At 44.6% G+C, this 17,043-nt stretch overlaps 1 protein-coding gene across 1 annotated transcript in view; it reads left to right on the forward strand.

The window, feature by feature from the left end:
* Positions 1 to 15,886, forward strand: part of GPSM2 (G protein signaling modulator 2) — a 53,190-nt gene extending 37,304 nt beyond the window's left edge. Inside the window, exons 12-15 of the mRNA XM_008069659.2 lie at positions 1,684 to 1,860; positions 4,349 to 4,505; positions 5,829 to 6,046; positions 15,199 to 15,886. Of these exons, the coding sequence (XP_008067850.1) occupies positions 1,684 to 1,860; positions 4,349 to 4,505; positions 5,829 to 6,046; positions 15,199 to 15,438 (792 nt within the window). The 3' untranslated portion in view covers positions 15,439 to 15,886. The remainder of the gene's footprint in view (positions 1 to 1,683; positions 1,861 to 4,348; positions 4,506 to 5,828; positions 6,047 to 15,198) is intronic.
* Positions 15,887 to 17,043: the final 1,157 nt, after the last annotated feature.

Raw genomic sequence — 17,043 nt, forward strand, 5'->3', positions numbered from 1 at the left:
CTAGCTGGAACTACAGGCACGCGCTACCACACCCAGCTGATTTTTTCATTTATTGTAGAGATGAGGTCTCGCCAAGTTGCCCAGGTGGGTCTCGAACCCACGGGCTCAGGCAATCCACTCATCTCAGCCTCCCAAAGGCACGGGATTACAGGCTGAGCCACTGAGTCCAGCTCAGAAGACATTTCTGGAAGAATATGCAAGAAACTTGCTACCAATTACTGCTTCTGGAAAGAGAATTGAATGTCTGGGTTAGGCTGGAAACGCCTCATGTACCAGTTTGAACTGCTGGAATAGTTTACCGTGTAAATGGTTTTTTTCCTTTTAATTAAAAGATCAGGAAGATCATAAAAGGAACAGAAAGAATTTTTCTCAACTGCATAGCAAGATCATTGTCAAGATTAGCAAAATTTATGATCAAGAGAAGCGTTGTTTTTCTAGCTGCATTTTTTAGAAGAATTTTTCTAAACAAAGTACTTTGCATTCAAGTTGCATCTTCTCAAGGCTTTTTTTGAGGGGAGGGGAAGGAGGAAACAGAAGGGGCTTCACAGTTAGAAGAGGTTATTTGAAGGATAGATCAAGGCTTTTCCACTTCCATTTAACTTAGTCTTACATTATCCATTTTTTTGTGATATATTTTTTTAAATTATAGCAACTTCAGAAAATTCTGCCAGGTGCGGTGGCTCATGCCCGTCATCCCAGCACATTGGGAGGCAGAGGTGAGAGGACTGCCTGAGCCCAGGAGTTCAAGACCAGCCTGGGCAACATGGCGAGATCTGTTCTATACCGTAAATCAAAAGTTAGCCAGGCATGGGTCATGTGCCTGTATTTCCAGTTACTTGGAAGGCTAAGCTGAAAGGATCACCTGGGCCCAACGGGTTGAGGCAGTGCATGCCACTGCACTCCAGCCTGGGTGACAGAGTGAGACTCCACCTCAAAAAATATAATAAAATAAAATAAAATTCCAACATAGAAGTTAAAATCATCAGCAATCCCAGCTCCTGATAGTAACCACAGTTATTTTGGCATACTCATCTGGCGTTTTCATAGGCATGCTGTAGTACAGATGTTATCTTATAATCTGTTGAACTATATCAAGGACATCTTCTTATGCCATTAAATATTATTCTGCCCTGTCACTACAATAACTTGCACGTGATTTCTGAATAGTGACACCTTTTGTGTGAATAGTCTTCAAAAGACCAACATCTATTGTCTTGGAATCACATCAAAGTTATTTTTATTTCAGTCATTCAAATAATTGTTTAATAACTCTGGTAACTTCTGGCCTGGCATGATGGCTCACACCTATAATCCCAGCACTTTGGGAGGCTGAGGTGGGAGGACTGCTTGAGCCTAGGAGTTTGAGATCAACCTGGGCAATATAGCAAGACCTCATCTCCACACACACACACACAAAATATATATATATATACTAGCCAGGTGTGGTGGTGCATACCTGTAGTCCCAGCAACTCAGGAGGCTGAGGAGGAAAGATGGCCTGCACCCAGGAGGTCAAGGCTGCATTCCAGCCTGGGTAACAGAGTTTCCTGTATTATAGAAGACCAGAAGGGAGGTCAAGGCTGCACTCCAGCCTGGGTGACAGAGTTTCCTGTATTATAGAAGACCAGAAGGGAGCTGCATTTGAGGTTTTTTCCCATCTACTTTCCATTTCTAATTTTGCAGGTACAGAACTGGAACAGTGAAATTCTTGCTAAACAAAAACCTCTTATTGCCAAACCTTCTGCAAAGCTCCTCTTTGTCAACAGACTGAAGGGGAAAAAATACAAAACAAATTCCTCCACTAAAGTTCTCCAAGATGCCAGTAATTCTATTGACCACCGAATTCCAGCGTCTCAGAGGGTATGTTTAAAATACATTTTTGAGTATTGTGTTTTGAGTACTTACATTTTGGTTTTCTTGTATTTGTACCAAATTTTTGGTAATTTAAACTAGACATTTAATATTTTTGTTACTCAAAGAACTTGTCCATATTTCCCTATCTTTTCTGTCTTCTTTAAAACTAGAAAGGGTAGTTACTCTATTCAGGTGACTCGCTCCCTTGTGTCATACAGCAGTTATTTCTGTGAGTCACTATTTTTTGCAAAAACACTACCAGTTATTTAACCGCATTATTTAACCCAGTAAAACTACCCTCCACACAGCTTAGAGTCAGAGCAAATGACATTAACATATATTGGGATTTTAAATACGACTTTAGAATGAAGAGTGTCTGCTCGCATCTACCTCAATCATAGTATTGATACCAAGATAGAACTTAAAAAGATTTTGATGAAAAATGTTCACAGCAATCAGTTTATTAAACATAACTTATTTAGAAATAAAAATACTGTGTGTTTCCTGATAAGTATCAGGGAAGTCCACAGTCTAGCTACTCTATAATCTGATAAAAGGATCAAAATAAGTTACAAAGAAGGTACTGCATACTATAAGTCCATGTCAAGCGATGAGAGCCTTCAGAAAAAAGGCCAGCTTTTTTTAAAATTAGAGATTTCTGTTGTCTGCGTTCCATTGAGCTCTCCATCCTTGTAGCGTCTTTTGTCGATTCTCATCAGTGGTTTCTTGTACAGCCCTTCTGGGCTGCATGTGACTAACAAGAGGAAAAACTATGTACATATAAGTGGCCTGGGAATATTTTGGAGATTCTGAACAGAGCTGGACCTGAAGACAAGTGCAGCTTTGTTCAAGGTGTGGAGCCTGGCCTAAGCTCACCAGCTCAGCTGAAATTGTCCACACTTTTGGAGCCATGCTGTGTTTTCATGTTTAGAATTTTGAATGACAGACTTTTGGCCCCCGGGAAACCATCTTTTGTTGGTGTTAACTCATTTGGCTCTAGCTTCTGTCTCACTCAAGCCGCAAACTCAAAGTGGTAAAGCCATCCTCTCAACCAGTCCTGTTTCCTTAACCCAGTTCTAGGATGCCTTGTACTCTGTCCCAGACCAGGAACCAGATGTCCCTGGCTCACTAACGGCATGCGATCTCAGCCCCTGGGATCGCCCTTCCAGCTTTTAAGTAGTTCTCTGCTGCCACGTCAAGCCAGGTGCTGCGTCTCCGGCCCAGATGTTGGGACGAGGCCCCAGCTCTGAGCTCCTGCCTTCCTGACTCCCTGCAGCCCACAGGCAAGTTCTGGACAGAACCGCCTGACATGGACTGGCCAGTGCCCCTGCTTCACCGAGAACGCAGCCGGCCCTGTCAGTGCTGCACACAAAGCCGCCTGGGCAGCGGCTTCCTCCTCGCCTGCCCCCACCTTTCTTGCAGTGTCCCCTGATGTTACCAACTGTGGGACTTATGGGACCGGCACACACATCGCTCTTAAGGTGCTAACATGCTGTGCCATTTTCCCTGTGTCCCCAAGGGTGGCTTAGTCCCGCCTCCTCAGGCTCACAGCTTTTTGATGGATGTGCCTCTCTTCATCCTTACAACATTAAGAGAAACTGAAAAATCATTACTTGCAGTCAACACTGTATTCATCATTTCTGTCTTGAAACCTTCCACATAAAGTATGACAGGTCTCCTTCTCCCACAAATATTCATATTTGAAACTTATATTTTGGGGGATCGTCACATCTTTAAGTACAATAAAAAGGCCTTAAAAATCACTATGCTGGAAAAGGTACTTGCTTTCTTACTTATTTTAATAGCTCTTAAGAAGATTTGTTTCCTGAAATTCACTGTAAAATCTTAGACCTGAACTTCAAGCCTGAGGTTCAGGTCACAGTCACCAATATTTGCATAATCCATGCAGTGTCTGTGGCAGTTCTCTTCAGTCTGAGATGTTATTTCTTTTGCCCGAGGAATACAGGAATTAAACACCAAAATAACTAGAAATGCTTGTTAGTTGGACTGAAATGATAGTATTTTATACCATCACTGCCATCTCATAGTCCTTTGAAACGAGGTCAGCTTTTATTTGTATTATTATTAGTATTGTTTTAGTCAGAGTCTTACTCTGTTGCCCAGGCTAGAGTGCAGTGGCATGCTCACAGCTACCGCAGCCTCGACCAGCTGGGCTCAGGTGATCCTTCCACCTCAGCTTTCCAAATAACTGGAACCACAGCATGCAGCACCACACCCGGCTAATTTTTTTTATTTATTGTAGAGATGCAGTCTTGCCAAGTTGCCTAAGCTGTCCTGGGACCCCTGGGCTCAGGCAATCTTCTTGCCGCAACCTCCCCAAGTGCTGAGATGATAGGTGTGAGCCACCGCACCCAGCCAATGTTAATTTTTAACCTCCACCTTTTGCATCTGAGCATATCATGATGCTGCTCACTGACGATCTAAAGATAACGCTGGAAAGTTCAGTGCAGTCGGTTTTCTCTGAACATTTTAGAAAATCAGCGCAGACACTATTGGCGACGAAGGGTTCTTCGACCTGTTAAGCCGATTCCAAAGCAACAGAATGGACGATCAGAGATGCTGCTTGCAGGAGAAGACCCACCGCACAGCGTCCACAGCGCCTCCGTCCACTCCCGCCACGGTGCTCGAAAGTGAGTTGCGTGCCACTCCCCACCTGGTACAGCTCTCTTTGACGTTCTTGTGATTTACGTCTGAGAATTTAGTTCCCGTCATAGAAACGTGAATACAGGTATATCGGAAATGCTGGTGTTTGTACAGCTCAAAACAGTATCTTTCCAGTTCTCATACGTGTATCTGTATTTTGAGTCTGATGTGCTTTCTACTAACAGTATCATACTGCCACCCTAGCCGCCTTGGGGTTGGGAAAATCTGACTTTGAGTTGGGCATGGTGGTGCATGCCTGTATCCTAGCTACTTGGATTGCCTACTGAGGCAAGAGGATCGCTTGAGGCCAGGAGTTCAAGGCTATAGTAAGCTATGATTGCATTTGTGAATAGCCACTGTACTCCAGCCTGGGCAACAGAGTAAGATCTTGTGTCTAAAAAAATCTGACTTTAAAAAATAAAAATGAGGAAAAAAGAGATAGTTATACATACTTTATGATTATATATAGAATGTAAATACTTAGCATCTGGATTCTTTTTAAAAGTGAAGATAGTCAGCCGGGCTCGGTGGCTCAGCCTGTAATCCCGCGCCTTTGGGAGGCTGAGGTGAGTGGATTGCCTGAGCCCGCGGGTTCGAGACCCGCCTGGGCAGCGAGACCTCATCTCTACAATAAATCAAAAAATCAGCCGGGCGTGGTAGCGCATGCCTGTAATTCCAGCTACTTGAAAGGCTGAGGCGGAAGGATCGCCGGAGCCCAGCAGGCGAGGTTGTGGTGGCCGGGAGCGGCCACTGCACTCCAGTCTGGGCAACAGAGTGAGACTCCAACTCAAAAAAAAAAAAAAAGTGAAGATAGACTGAAGAGAAACCAATGGCTGGAAAGGTCTAAAATAGGTTACTTAAATGCTTCTATTTCAGCTACTAAAAGACTTCTCACACCCTAGCTCAAGACTTGTCAGCAGCACTTAACTCTAAGTTTAGCTCACGAAATGACTCCTATCCAGGGCCTGGGATAAAAAAGCGTTCCGTTCATCCTGGTCTGACAATTGTGTAAGGAAAGTTTACTCATCTTCCAAAATCGAACCCCTTACCTAGTAGTTGCATTTCGAGTAAAGGGAACTGTAGCCACATCTGGGGAACCTACAAGTAGGTCATTTGAAGAACTCGGGTTCATTCTCCACCCCCTCCGTTTCCTGCCGCCATTTGAAGCCACGCCCATCCAGTCAGAGCCCCCCAGCAGCAGCGCTAAGGCAGAGAACAGGGCGGGTGTTGGGGCTGGCAAGAAAGAACCACGTAAATAACAAAATATGCTGAAATCTGTCTTAACATTCGGTGTTTCCCTCCATTCACAGAACCATCTGTCTCTGTGGTGTCCCCCAACACGGATGAATTTTTAGACCTCCTTGCCAGCTCCCAGAGCCGCCGTCTGGATGACCAGAGGGCCAGTTTCAACAATTTGCCAGGGCTTCGTCTAACACAAAACAACAGCCCATCAGTGCTTAGCCACCTGGTGACAAATGACAGCCGAGAGCCCGATGACGACTTCTTTGACATCCTTGTCAAATGTCAAGTATGTCTGCATGACTTGTTCTCTGGCTATAGCTCGGAGAGCCTCGAGAGTACTGGCAGTGGTAGAGTTCTCAGGCAGGAGAGGCTCATTTCGAATCGGGGGTTGTTATTTTCTTGTCCCTCACTCTGTAAAAATTTACTGAACACTGATTACATTCTGGTACGATTCTAGGCATTGAGGCTATGCCTGCTTTTCCTGCACTTCAGTGCAGGAATGAGACAGGGAATGAGTGTATACTTGTATGTGTGTGTAAGTATAAATATTAAAATATAGAGAGAGCCGGGCTCGGTGGCTCAGCCTGTAATCCCGCGCTTTGGGAGGCCGAGGTTGAGTGGATTGCCTGAGCCCGCGGGTTCGAGACCCGCCTGGGCAACTTGGCGAGACCTCATCTCTACAATAAATCAAAAATCAGAGTGAGGCTCCAACTCAAAAAAAAAAAAAATTAAAATATATAAAGAGAGAGAATGAGAGCAAGCTCGCGTGCGTGTGAGTATGTATGTCAGGTAGCCACGCTTGCTGCGAAGAACTCTGGAGGAGGACCGGGGTAGTGGGCAGCCGGGGCAGGTGTCTATTGTAGGTGGGGTGGCGAGAGAAGACCCTCCTGGACTGTCATCTGAACAGGGGCCTGGATGAAGTGAAGTGCCAGCCCGTGAGCAGCCAGGGAAAGCACATTCCTTGCCCAGACAGCAAGTCGCTCCTGGATAGAAAAGCCTGCGGGTCCAGGGAATGGCAGGTGTGACTGGGACTGAGCGAGGGGAGGGGGAGGGTGGTACAAAATGAGGAAGGAGCGGGCGGGGCCCAGACCGCAGAGGCTCCCGTGGGCGGTGCTGAAGTCTCGTGTTCCAGGAAGACACCGGAGGGCCTGAGCGGCCACCCTGGCTACTGACGGCAGAACGCAGGGTGGCACGGGCATGGGCACGAAAGCCAGCGCGGGAGCCCGCACGGCATTCCAGGAAGATGCCGGAGACCCGGCGAGGGTGGCAGTGGGGGTGGCGAACAGTCAGGATAGGGACATCCTACCAGTTACGGCATCAGTTCTCTACAGCGGTGCCGTTGGCAGGACCTACTGCTAGACAGGATGGAGGGTCAGGGAGAGAGTCAAGGATGCTGGCGCTTTCCTGCTTGAGTAATTCAGGAAACGAAGGGCTCCACTTACTTACTACAATGGAGATGACTACAGGGGAAGCGCTTGGGGAGAAGAAGCAAGAGTCTGGTTTAGACAAGTTAAATTGAGTGAACGCAATTTAACAGTGGAGTGGGAATACTGAATGGCAATTGGATGTAAAATCTGGAGCCTGAGGGAGAAGCACATCTGGGAGTCATCAGCACATAGCTAGCTCTAATGCCCTGGGAAGAGATTCCTTAACGGAGCAGGACTGGACTGGGTGCAGTGGCTCACGCCTGCCATCCCAAGATTTTGGGAGGCTGAGGTGGAAGGATCACTTGAGCCCAGGAGTTCAAGGCCAGCATGGGCAACATAGTGAGACCTCATCTCTACAAAAAAAAGCAAAAAAATTAGGGTGTGGTAGCACACACCTATAGTCCCTGCTACTAGGAAAGCTGAGGTGGAAGGATCACCTGAGCCCATTAAGTCAAGGCTGTGGTGAGCCAAGATCATGCCACTGTACTCCCAGCTTGGGAGACAGACCCTAAAAGAGAGTGAGGGAAAAAAGGAACAGACCAGGAAGAGGTTCAAGACTAAGACTTGAGCATTTCACATCTATGAGTTAGACAGAGAAAGATGAGCCAGCAAGGCAGCAATAGCCAGAGGTGAAAGGAAGCCCAGAGAGGGTGGCATGGTAGAGTTGAGTGAAACGCATCTTTTTTTTTTTTTTTTGAGTTGGAGTCTCACTCTGTTGCCCAGGCTGGAGTGCAGTGGAACACACGGCCACCACAGCCTCGATCTGCTGGGCTCAGGTGATCCTTTCACCTTCCAAGTAGTTGGAACTACAGGCATGCACCATCATGCCCCGCTGATATGTTTATTTATTTACTGTAGAGACGAGGTCTCTCCAAGTTGCCCAGGCTGGTCTCGAACCCATGGGCTCCGGCAATCCTCTCGCCTCTGCCTCCCAAAGTGCTGGGACTACAGGCACAAGCCACCGTGCCCAACTGAACACATCTTATGGAAGGTTCAGCTGTAGCAAAAACTGCTCAGGAGCGGAGTAAGATGCAACTGAACCACTAGCTCTGACAACGTGGAGAGGAGTAACTTTGAGCACCACCGTTTCAGTGGCATGGCAGAGACACAGGGCTGAGCGGACCGAAAACGGCGTGTGTAGGGGGGACAGGAAAGAGGAAACTCCAAGGGCTCTGCTTGCAGAGGGGGGCCCGCAACGGGTTGTTCGCTGGGGAGGGGAGAGATGGCCGAGGTTTTTGATGACGTGGGTGTAACATGGCACATGGAAAGGTGGCAGTGGTCGGCTGGGGTCAGTGGAGACTGTGTGTGTGGGTGAGAGGGAAAGCAGAGACGGATACGGAGATGGGGCAAGCAGGAATTCTTGTCGCTTCTATTTTCTCAGCAAGGTAAGAAGTAGGGTCACGCGCGAAGGCTGGGGCTGGGGCCTTGTAAGTGTGACGAGAAAGGAGGTGGGAAGTAGTTGACTTTGAGAAACTAAAATGCAATTGGCCAGGAAAAAGGAATGATTGAGTCCACTTGAAGTTCACGGTCACTGGAAGTAAACCAGTCAGTGCAACTGCGTGTTGTTTCTAGTCATAATCAGCAGCTTGAGGCAGAGAAGCGAATGTAAATCAAGACTGACATTTCCAGGAGAATGAGATGTGGAGGCGAGAACAGCAGTGAAGACATAGATGAGGAAGTGGTTTGATAACAGACTTGGGAATCCAGGCTCCAGCAAGGGAAGTAAGAAAATTAAAGGGGTAAAAGTAACAAGTACCCGTGTATTCAAGAGATACTGAAGATATGCACCTATCTCATAACAAACCATCAAAATATAGGAAGCAAAAGTCGACAGAACTGAAGAGAGAAATGGATAATTCTACAATAATAATTGAGAAATTCTACATCCCCACCCAATAATGGATAGGACAATCAGACAGAGGATAAGTAAGAAAGACACATAACACAGTAAACCAAATAGCTCTAACGGACACATACAGCACCCTCTACCCCCTACCAACAGCATGTATGTTCTTCCTAAGTGCACGTGGCACATTTTTCAGGATAGGCCATATATCAGCTACAGGTTCTCAATATATTTTAAAAGGTATATGACATATAAAGTAGCTCTGGGCCAGGCATGGTGGCTCAAGCCTGTAATCCCAGCACTTTGGGAGGCTGAGGCGAGAGGACTGCCTGAGCTCAGGGATCCAAGGCCAGCCTGGGCAACTTGGCAAGACCGCATCTCTACAATAAATAAAAAAACTGGCCAGGCTTGGTGGTGCACACCTGTAGTTCCAGCTACTTGGAAGGCTGAAGCGGAAGGACCGTCTGAGCCCAGCAGGTCGAGGCTGTGATGGCCATTTCACAAGTATGTGGAAATTAAACAACAGACTTTTAAACAACTAGTCTGTCAAGGAAGAAATCACAATGGAAATTGGAAAATACTTAGAAATTAATGAAAACAATAACATACTAAAACTTGCAGGATACAGCAAAGGTAGTACCAAGGGGCAAATTCATAGCTGTAAATGATGATGTTAAAAAAAGAAGGCCGGGTATGGTGGCTCACGCCTATAATCTCAGCACTTTGGGAGCCAAGGTGGGAGGACTGCTAGAGCCCAGGAGTTCAGGACCAGCCTGGGCTACATAGCGAGAACTTGTCTCTACAAAAAAATCAAAAAATTAGCCAGGCATGGTAGCACATGCCTGTAGTCCCAGCTACTCGAGCAAAAGGATCGCCTGAGTCCAGGAGGTTGAGACTGGTGAGGTGTGATTATGCCACTCCACACCTGCCTGCGCGATTCTAAATAAATAAATAAATAAATAAAATTTTAAAGGAGAACTCTCCGGGCGCGGTGGCTCATGCCTATAATCCCAGCACTTTGGGAGACAGAGTCAGGAGGATTGCCTGAGCTCAGGGGTTTGCGACCAGACCTCGTCTCTACAATAAATGAATGAAAAAGTATTAGCCAGGTGTGGTGGAACATGCCTGTGGTTCCAGCTACTTGGAAGGCTAAGGTGGAAGGATCACCTGAGCCCTGCAGGTCAACCTGGGCCACTGCACTCCAACCTGGGCTACAGAGTGAACTCTGACTCAAAAAAATAAAATAAAAATGGAGAACTCAAGTCAACAACCTAACTTTACAACTTAAGGAACAAAAGAACAAACCAAACCCAAAACTAGCAGAAAGAAAGAAATAAGATTAGAACAGGGATAATGAAAATATAGAACAGAAAAATTAAAGCCAAAAGTAGTTTTTCAAAAAAGATATTCCAGGTTCAGTGGCTCAAGCCTGTAATCTCAGCACTTTAGGAGGTGGAGGTGAGAGGATTGCCAGAGTCCACGGGTTCAAGACCAGCCTGGGCAACTTGGCGAGACCTCATCTCTACAATAAATCAAAATATTAGCCAGGTGTGGTAGTGCATGTCTGTAATTCTGGCTACTTGGAAGGCTGAGGCGGAAGGCTGGCCAGAGCCCAGCATGTTAATGCTGGGGTAACCATGAGTATGCCACTTCACTCCAGCGTGGGTGCTGAAGTGTGACTCCAACAACAAAAAAAAGAAAAGATTAATAAAATTGACAAACCTTTAGATAGACATACTAATAAAAAAAAAAGAGAGAAGATTCAAATTACTAGAAACACAAAATCTACCAAGAATAAAACATGAAGAAACAAAATACACACATACGCACAAAGTGAGGACATTGCATCAGTAATCAAAAACCTCTTGGTAAAAGCCCTGGACCTGATAGCTTTAGAGGTGAATTCCTCAAATATTTAAATAATTAACACCAGTCCTTTTCAAATTTTCATTAACTGAAGAGGAGGGACCATCTCATAACTCTTCTATGAGGCCAACATTGCTGATACCAGATCCAGACAAAGACACTACAAGAAAAATACAGACCAATATCCTTTATGAATACAGATACAAAGTAATCAACAAAATATTACAGTTCATATTCAGCATACTGAAAAGATTATACACCATGACCAAGTGGAATTGACTCCTGGAATGCAAGGATTGTTATATGAAAATCAGTGTAACAGAACAGAATGAGGGGGGCATACATAATCGTCTTAACTGATGCAGAACAACATTTAACAAAATTCAATACCCTCTTGTATAGGAAATTATCATAACATAATAAAAGCCATATGTGAAAAATGCATAGCTAACATCCTCAGTGGTAAAAGACTGAAAGCTTTCCTCCAAGATCAGGAACAAGATAAGAGTGCATGCTTTTGCTACTTCTATTCAATACAGTGGAAGTTCTAGCCAGATCAATTAGGCAAGAAGGAAATAAAAGAGGAAAAGAGGAAGTAAAACTATCTGTTTGCAAGTGATATGATTTTATATGTAAGAAAATCCTAAAAACTCCACAGAAAACTGTCAGAGCTAATCAATGAATTCAGCAGAGAAGCAGGATACAAAATCAACACCAACAAAAATAAGTTTTTTGAAAATAAACTAACGATGAGCAATTAGAAAATAAAAGAATTCCAGTTAAAATAGAATGAAAAAAAAATACTTAGGAATTAACCAAAGAGACAAAAGACTTGTACAATGAAAACCACAAAACATAGCTGTGAAAGAGATGAAAGAAAGCATAAATGAAAAGATATCCCATGTTCATGGATTGGAAGGCGTAATATTGTTAAAATTTTGATATTACTCAGTGATCTACAGATTCAGTGCAATCCCTATAAAAATCCCAGGTTTTTTTTTTCTAACAGAAATAGAAAAATTCATCCTAAAATTCATTTAGAATCTCAAAGGATACCAGCTATTCAAAACAGTCTTAGGAAGGAAGATTTAGGGCTCACACTGATTTCAAAAGTTACTACAAAGCTACACTATTCAAAGCAGTGAGGTACTGGCATAAAGACAAACATGCAGACCAGTGGAACAGAGACCCCAGAAATAAACCCTTGCATATTTGGTCAAATGACTTTCAACAAGGGTTTCAAGACCACTTGGTCAGGAAAACAATGGTCTCATCAACAAATGGTCCTGGGAAAGCTGAATAGCCACATACGAAAAGAATGAAGTCGCCACCTTACCTAACACCATATAGAAAAAAATAACTCAAAGTGAATCAAAGACCTAAGCATCAGAACTAAAACTATAAAACTCTTGAAAGAAAAGAGGGAAAAGGTCATGGCATTGTGTCTGGCAGTGATTAACACTCCTGCATCGAAGGACATTATCAACAGTGAAAAGGCAACCCACATAAAATATGTGGAAGTCCCAAATATGATAGAGGATTAATGTCCAGAATATATAGAGACCTAAAACTCAACAACAAAAGCCAGTCTGATTTTTCAAACGGGCAAAGAGACTGGGCATGGTGGCTCATGCCTATAATCCCAGCATTTTGGGAGGCTGAGGTGGGATCACTTGAGGCCAAGAGTTTGAGACCTGCCTGGGAAACATAGCAAGACTTTGCTTCTACAAGATAAAAATAAAAAATCAGCCAGGAGCAGTGGCTCACACCCATAATCCCAGCACTTTGGGAGGCAGAAGCAAGAGGATTGCCTGAGCCCAGCAGTTCAAGACCAGGCTAGGCAACTTGGAGAGACCTCATATCTATAATAAAATTAGCTGGATGTGGTGGCACATGCCTGTAGTTCCAGTTACTTGGAAGGATCGCCTGAGCCCATCAGGTCGAGCTGTGATCGTGCCACTACACGCCAGCCTGGGTGACAGAGACTATGACTCAAAAAAAAAAGTTGGGTATGGTAGTGTATGCCTGTAGTCCTGGCTACTTGGGAAGCTGAGGCAGGAGGATTGCTTGAGCCCAAGAGGTTGAGGCTGCAGTGAGCCATGATTATACCTCTCAAAAAAAAAAAAAATGAGCAGGGCTCGGTGGCTCAGCCTGTAATCCCGCGCTTTGGGAGGCTGAGATGAATGGATTGCCTGAGCCCACGGGTTCGAGACTCACCTGGGCACCTTGGCGAGACCTCATCTCTACAATAAATCAAAAAATTAGCCGGGTATGGTCGCGCGCGCCTGTAGTTCCAGCTACTTGGAAGGCTGAGGCAGAAGGATTGCAGGAGCCCAGCAGGTCGAGGCTGCGGTGGCCGGGAGCGTGCCCACTGCCCTCGTCTGGGCGACAGAGTGAGACTCCGACTCAAAAAAAAAAAAAAGATGGAACAGACATTTCTCCAGAGGATAACGAGCCTGGCACATGATCATGGAGCCAAATGGATCAGGCAGAAGTGAAGGATGGGAACACTCAGTCAGAGGAGGTCTAGGAACTGAAGTGCTTGAGCATTGGGTTGGTTTAAGGACATTGGCGGTATCGGTTATGACAGGAGGAACGAGGGGTGGGCAGTGGGGAGGGCGGGTGGCACTGACCAGGAGGCCAGTAGACAGCTGCACCGTCCTGGGGTGGTGGGTTAAGCATCAAGGCATCTGTGCGCTCAGCATGGTCCCTAATGATCCAGTGGGCACCCCAATGCCAGCACTCACACTTCTAACTTCTTTTTCGAGTCAGGGGTCTCACTCTTGCCTAGGCTGGAAAGCGGTGGCACGATCATGGCTCACCACAGCCTTCTGAGTAGTTGGGACTCAGGTGCATCCCACCACACACAGCTGGTTTTTCTGTCTGTTTTTTGTAGACAAGGTCTTGCTGTGTTGCCCAGGTGGGTCTTAGACCCCTGGGTTCAAGCAGTCCTCCCTCCTGGCCTCCCAAAGTGCTGGAATTACAGGTGTGAGCCACTGTGGCCAGCCCACATCTCTGCTCTGACACTTGAGCTGTAATACCAGAAACTATACTGCAGACCTTTAAGTGTGAGCATTCTTTACTTGATGAAGAACATTTCTAACGTAAGAGTCGTAAGATTAAAACCTGAGGGAGAGATTCAGTCTGGGCTGTTTCTTTAACAGAATCCACTGCCTAAGACGGGTGGGCACACGCTTCTGTACCGGGCTAGACAGAACATGCTTTAGGCTGCACAGACCACAGGGTCTGTTGTGGCTGTCCAACTCCACCACTAGTCGGATTGACGGGACATCAGGTGTTTGATGGGGAAGTGAAAATGAAGCTTTATTTACAAAAGCAGGTGCCGGGTTATAGTGTCCTGGTCCTGGCCTAACACTTTTCTTTTAAGGCGGTGCTGCAGGGTTTTGTATATAACATTATATTGCTTAAGATTTGGCAAGTTATATCGCAGGATTACAACCTTGAACTGCCATACGTAGATTCAGTTGGCCTTGTATTTTAATCCATCCCAGATTATTCCTTGTGACTAGTTATAATTAAAATAGTATAACTTAACCAGCCTAGGCAACATAGTGAGACCACGTCTCTACAAAAAAAATCAAAAATTAGCCAGGCCGGGCTCGGTGGCTCAGCCTGTAATCCCAGCACTTTGGGAGGCCGAGGCCAGTGGATTGCCTGAGCCCACAGGTTCGGGACCCGCCTAACCAACTTGGCAAGACCTCGTCCCTACAATGAATCAAAGAATCAGCCGGACGTGGTAGCGCGTGCCTGTAATTCCAGCTCCTTGGAGGGCGGAGGCGGAAGGATCGCTGGAGCCCAGCAGGTCGAGGCTGCGGTGGCCGGGAGCGGCCACTGCACTCCAGTCTGGGCGACAGAGTGAGACTCCAACTCAAAAAAACAAAAAATTAGCCATACACCTGCCGTCCCAGCCGCTCAAGAGACTTAAGTGGAAGGATCGCCTGAGCCCAGACGGTCAAGGCTGCAACGAGTCATGCTTGTGCCACTGCAGTCCAGCCTGGGCGACAGAGTGAGACCCTGGCTCCAAAAAAAAGTGTAACTTAATATAATGCATTTACTAAGCCTATGAAGCTATGGCTATTCTTCTGTATGATACTTATATCTGATTATATAAGTCATTTTAAAGAAAAATTTTACTAGGTTTCAGGTCTAAAGATTAAATTTCTGAGAAGAGGCAAAAATCTGTTTAGTTATTTTCTTGTCATGCCTGAGATGTAATACAGCTTGGTGCCTCTCTGCCCTTCATTATTTGCGTGTTAATCTCTTTCCTGTAATTTTTAGGGATCCAGATTAGATGATCAGAGATGTGCTCCACCACCTGCCGCCACCAAGGGCCCAACGGTACCAGATGAAGACTTTTTCAGCCTCATTTTACGGTCTCAGGCGAAAAGAATGGATGAACAGAGAGTTCTCTTACAAAGAGATCAAAACAGAGACGCTGAAGTGGGGCTAAAGAGCCTTTTGCAAAATAATGCTTTGTTGGAATTGAAAAATTCAGGAAAAAAATTACCAAACCACTAGTTACTATGGATTTTATTTTTTAAGACCTTCTTTCCTTTCAGGACATTGCAGGAAAACCCAGTCTATTCCTTTTCTCCACAAAAGGAGGCTTACAATGTTCTAGAACGCTGTAAATATTTCATGAAGTAGAGTAGGAAGAATCCCATTTCTCTGGACGCTCACTTGTCTCAGGGTGGAGGTGTCTTGGAAGGTGCTTCATTCGTCTCTGTGATCACTGCTTGGGATGTGTTCTCTGAAAACCTGTTAGATTCCTCTAGCTAGTATTTGTAAAGTAGAAAGCTAAGTGAATCCTAGACTAGGATGTAATCCTCTTGCGGAGATAGGTTTTTAAAAATCTTAATTGACAATGGTATTTTTTTATACTCAACCCTGGATATAGTGGGAAATTACGCTGTTTAGTAACAGTAATGTACTTGACCAATGTAAAAAGGTATATAAGATAGTCTTATTAAAGATCTAGACTTTTTTTCTTTATGAAAATCTATTTTCAATATATATTTTAGGCCAAAGCCAGTATAAAAAAAAGCTCTTACGAAATAAACATCTTTTAGCATGTTTTGGGCTATTTGTTTAAAAAAAATTATGGTTTTAAATGGTCTCTTCTGTTAACATAATACTGCTGTAAAACAAAACAAAAACCATGTGGTTATGTCAAGAACCCAGGTTTTTTAAATAGAAAAAAAATGCAGGAAAATTTCATGGTGCTTTTTCTTATCAGAAAATTCAATAAGCAAAGACAGCATACCAAATCACAATAATGTAAAAATAAGTTTATTTTGTGTATACAGTGGTTCTTAGACCCTGTAAACATTCAACATTTTCTGTTCCATTTAAAAACTACTTTTAACAGCGGTCTACCCCGTTCTGATTTTCCCAGTCCCAGAAGCTTGTCACTCACTACAAGCCTAGTCAGTAAACAAGCCTTATATCTTTTCTGGTAATAAACTGGCCTTGAGATGTTCAATTTGCTTTAATAAAGTCTTCCCTGAATTGCTGTTATCATTCAACAGCAGCAGCATGTTGCCTTCCTAGCTGTCAAAGGAGATTTCATCCCCAAATGGGTATCTGTAATGAAAGAATACAAAGATGAAATTTTAGGGAACTTTCATAAAGAGTTACTCTTTGGACTGTTGAAAAGCAGTCAGGAGTGCATGTAGCCTTAACTCTGCTCTTCCACTTTCAGTCTGCCATTTGAGGCATTCGTTCCTCTTCCGGGTCAGCTCACAGCTCAGAGGACAGCTCCCATTTTGGAAGCACATTCTCGAATCGGTATGAAGGGGCGAGTCCCCAGAGAGGACTGCATTATGCACATGGATGTTGACACGTCTAGTTGAAACTGCAGGCATCCTGTTACTCATTTGTTACATGCCCACAGTGTTAAAAATCTTAACATAAAAATCCTTTTGTATTTCTTGGAAAAAATGATAACCTTTTTGATGAAATACTAAAGATGTTCACAAAATTCAGCTAGAATATATTATTAACATATAAAATTAAATTGTTACAGACACCAAAGTAACACATCTGGGAGCCAAAAATGGGTATTCTACATTTCATGTAAAAGAAAAATCAAAAAGCAAGTGCTACCAGGCATGGTGGCTCACA

The sequence above is a fragment of the Carlito syrichta genome, unplaced genomic scaffold (genome assembly GCF_000164805.1).
Source record: "Carlito syrichta isolate Samal-C Ts95f unplaced genomic scaffold, Tarsius_syrichta-2.0.1 Scaffold312159, whole genome shotgun sequence".
Lineage (NCBI taxonomy): Eukaryota > Metazoa > Chordata > Mammalia > Primates > Tarsiidae > Carlito > Carlito syrichta.